Source organism: Cebus imitator, unplaced genomic scaffold (assembly GCF_001604975.1).
Source record: "Cebus imitator isolate Cc_AM_T3 unplaced genomic scaffold, Cebus_imitator-1.0 Scaffold622, whole genome shotgun sequence".
Lineage (NCBI taxonomy): Eukaryota > Metazoa > Chordata > Mammalia > Primates > Cebidae > Cebus > Cebus imitator.
In genome coordinates, this window is record NW_016107937.1 from 298262 (window position 1) to 302464 (window position 4203).

General features: G+C 36.6%; 1 protein-coding gene across 1 annotated transcript; it reads left to right on the plus strand.

Moving 5' to 3' along the window:
* The first annotated feature begins 2034 nt into the window (after positions 1–2034).
* LOC108295170 (olfactory receptor 1030-like) lies at positions 2035–3691 on the plus strand. The gene has a single exon (XM_017517211.2). The coding sequence runs from the start codon at positions 2035–2037 to the stop codon at positions 2971–2973; it is 939 nt and encodes a 312-aa protein (XP_017372700.1). The 3' UTR covers positions 2974–3691.
* The last annotated feature ends 512 nt before the right edge of the window (positions 3692–4203 follow it).

Genomic DNA, 4203 nt, shown 5'->3' on the forward strand with positions numbered 1-4203 from the left:
GATCTTCATGGTCACTTTTATCCTGCCCAAATGTTGAGAGTTGCAGGTCAAGGTATTTTACGTATAGTCTCAGTTGTATGGTTAATATGATTATGATTTCACTATGATCTTTTACTTGTGTAACTGAATTTATGTTGAACTCGCGTGCTAATATTTTTCTTAATTTTTCAGGTGTTAGAATGAGGTAGAGTTAAAACAACGGTATTTTAGTTTAAAGATATATTTCTTCATCATTTTTTCCTTATTGCGCCCCTCCCCAGTGCTCTGTAATACACCATTATTTTCTTTATCTCCCTGTCAACATTTAATACCATCGATACATGTGCATGTGTGTATCTGTATACACATGCATATGTACATTGTTTGTGTGTTATGTGCATGTGTATTATACATACAAATATCTAATATTTACTTTCATTCCCCAGGAACCAATTTTTGCCGCCTTGGGCAAAAATATACGAAACAAATAATCTTAGCTTGGTCTTTAAAGTTAAAAAGATTTGTTGATAAGAAGAGGGCCCACCGCATGTTCTCACTCATAGGCGGGTGTTGAACAATGAGAACGCATGGATACATGAAGGGGAGCACTACACACTGGGGTCTGTTGGGGGGAAATGGGAGAGGGACGAAGGATGGGGAGATGGGGAGAGATAGCATGGGGAGAAATGCCAGATACAGGTGAAGGGGAGGAAGGCAGCAAATCACACTGCCATGTGTGTATCTATGCAACAATCTTGCATGTTCTTCACATGTACCCCAAAATCTAAAATGCAATAAAAAAAATAAATTAAAAAAAGAAGAGGGCCAGCTAAGGTAGAATAAAGTGAGGAAAATGGGCACACATTAGAGAGGGAAGATCTGGAAAATGTTCTCCAGTTCAGAGGGGCAGGCAAAGAGATTCTAGTTCTACAGGGATACATACAAGGCATCAGTTCTATTTCCTAAGCACATTCAGTTGTGATAAAACGAGAGGGTTTCAAGTGCTGATACTTTAGATCCCACACTCAAAGGTGAGATTTTTACCCAATGAGTAAGAATTTTTACCCAATGAGAAAGATTTTTACAGTTTCAAAGAAAAGCAATGTTTACAACCATGGGTTCAAGAAAAGTCTAAGTGAACACATATAATAAAGACTTGCAAAAATATAGAAAATTATGGCTCTTTAAATATTAAAAGACTTGCAGAAAGGACCACAGAAAACCATTTTAAATATTACTGCCTTTGTATTTAAGAAACTCTACATTAGTCTACATGTTTAAAGCATCAATTACATGCTCACTAGGCTATTTCTTAATACCACATATATTTACAGTTTTTAAATTTTCATTTATTTATTTTTTAAATGCATTTATTTATCTTGAGGTGCATACTATATCTGGCATTTCTCCCCATGTTATCCCTCCGCCCACCCTCCCCACCCCCCACTGTCTCTCCCCTGAGTACCCCCAACTGCCCCCAGTGTGTGATGCTCTTTTCCCTGAGTCCACATGTTCTCATTGTTCAACACCCACCTATGAATGGGAGCATGTGGTGTTTGGCTTTCTGTTCTTGTGTCAGTTTGCTGAGAATGATTTCCAGGTTCATTCAAGTCCCTACAAAGGACATGAACTCATTGTTTTTTACGGCTGCGTAGTATTCCATGGTGTATATGTACCACATTCTCTTTGTCCAGTCTATCATTGATGGGCATTTGGGTTGGTTCCAGGTCTTTGCTATTGTACACAGGGCTGCAATGAACATATGTGTGCATGTGTCTTTACAGTAGAACCATTTATAGTTCTTTGGGTATATGCCCAGTAATGGCATTGCTGGGTCAAATAGAATTTCTATTTCTAGATCCTTGAGAAATCGCCACACTGTCTTCAACAGTGGTTGAACTAATTTACACTCCCACCAACTGTGTAAGAGTGTTCCTATTTTGAGAGAAGAGGAAGAAATATCAGATGACATCATCAGGTTAATGCATAGATTACAAACCTAAATGCATTTTAATTTCCTTTTCTTTAGGCCTCACCTGAAGCCAAAGACACGCAATGTTAAAGGAAAACTATACAGCTGTGACTGAGTTTGTTCTCCTGGGACTGACAGATCAGGCTGAGCTGCAGCCCCTTCTTTTTGTGGTATTCCTAGTCATCTACCTTATCACAGTAATTGGCAATGTGAGTATGATCTTCTTAATCAGAAGTGACTCGACACTCCACACTCCAATGTACTTCTTCCTCAGTCACCTCTCCTTTGTAGATCTCTGTTATACGACCAATGTCACTCCTCAGATGCTGGTTAACATTTTGTCTAAGAGAAAAACCATTTCCTTCATTGGTTGCTTTATCCAATTTCACTTTTTCATTGCACTGGTGATCACAGATTATTATATGCTCGCAGTGATGGCTTATGACCGCTACATGGCCATCTGCAAGCCCTTGTTATATGGAAGCAAAATGTCCAGGTGTGTTTGCCTCTGTCTTGCTGCTGCTCCTTATATTTATGGCTTTGCGAATGGTCTGGCACAGACCATCCTGATGCTTCGTCTGTCCTTCTGTGGACCCAATGAGATCAACCACTTTTACTGTGCAGACTCACCCCTCTTAGTCCTCGCCTGCTCAGATACTTATGTCAAAGAGACTGCCATGTTCGTGGTGGCTGGTTCCAACCTCATCTGCTCTCTCATCATCATCCTCATTTCCTACACTTTCACCTTCACAGCCATTCTGCACATCCGCACTGCTGAGGGGAGACGCAAGGCTTTCTCCACCTGCGGGTCCCACGTGACCGCTGTCACTATCTTTTATGGGACACTGTTCTGTATGCACCTGAGGCCCCCTTCTGAGACATCTGTCCAACAGGGGAAAACTTTAGCTGTGTTTTATATTTTTGTGAGTCCTATGTTAAACCCATTGATCTACAGCCTGAGGAATAAAGATGTTAAAAGAAGTATAAGGAAAGTTATCCGAAAAAACCTGTTTGCTAAGTAAGGTAGATATTTTGATCATAGGTCTTGGGATTTGTTCTTGTTATCTGACCAATTGATGAGCATTTTAGGTTAACAAATCACTGTGTCATTGGGTGTTTTTTGTCTTTGTACTTTGCATATGGGTCTTCAAAGTATATGTCAAATTATTAGCTAAAGCTTACAGTGCCATCCTCAGTAAACTGAAAACGAATGCATAGAAATTCAAATATAAGCCTAGAAGGCATTGTTCTAGCTTTATAAATATAAGTAAAGTACAGGCAATTCCATTATTAGTGCTCTTACTAGTAAAATGTCATAAAAGACAGAATTATCGATTGCTATGAAAATGATAGCTCATTACATTTTATAGTGCTTAATAAGCCTCCAGACTATTTTCCAGAAACTTGACAACCATACTGGATGAGGTTTTCTGTTTTTGTTTTATACATATTATATACAAAAGAGTATCACTTAGGTATATCTTGGATAACTACTTTAAGTTATATCCTTAGAATGATATCACAGATTCAATGAAATCCTCTTTCATAAAGCTTTTCATGGAAATGCCAACTTTCCTTTGGAAGGGGTTTTTAATTGTTTGTGTGTTGTGCCAGTAAACACATCAACACGTGACCTCACTTTTTCACTATTACTATTGCCTGTTTCCTTTAAATAAATGAATTGAATGTTTTTTCAATGAGTGCATATGGATATTTGTGTTTTATGCATGTATTCGTGTGTGTGTGCACATAATTGATTACAATATACCATTTTCTTTTCTTAATTGCTTATTCAAATTGTCAAGGTCATATGCTTCACCTATTTTTAAATTGTGGTGTTTATATTTTTTCTTATTTGTTTTAGACATTTCTTAATTATATAACGTGTTTTTTGTTATATATACATCTGTAACAATTATATATATACACACATGAATTCTATTTTATCTTTTCTATCATATCTCTTGAAATGTTAATATTTTATTATTTTAAATACTGTCAAATTAAAAAAAAATTTCACTTTATTGTTCCTTTTTTACTTTTAGGGAGTTAAGCTCTTTGCCACCTATGATCCCATGGATTTTTACATATATTATTAAATTGGTTTCATTTGTTAATTTTTTCTTTGGAACTGTTTTTAATATACAGCCAAAATAGAAAATACTATAAAGACTCCTTTTTAAGCATAATTAATCACTAATAAAATTTCACAGAATGCCACCTTTGTTTCAGTTATTTTAGAAATTTGAAAA

Coding starts and splice junctions, on each gene's coding strand:
- LOC108295170 (XM_017517211.2), top strand. CDS start 2,035: ATGTTAAAGGAAAACTATACAGCTGTGACTGAGTTTGTTCTCCTGGGA.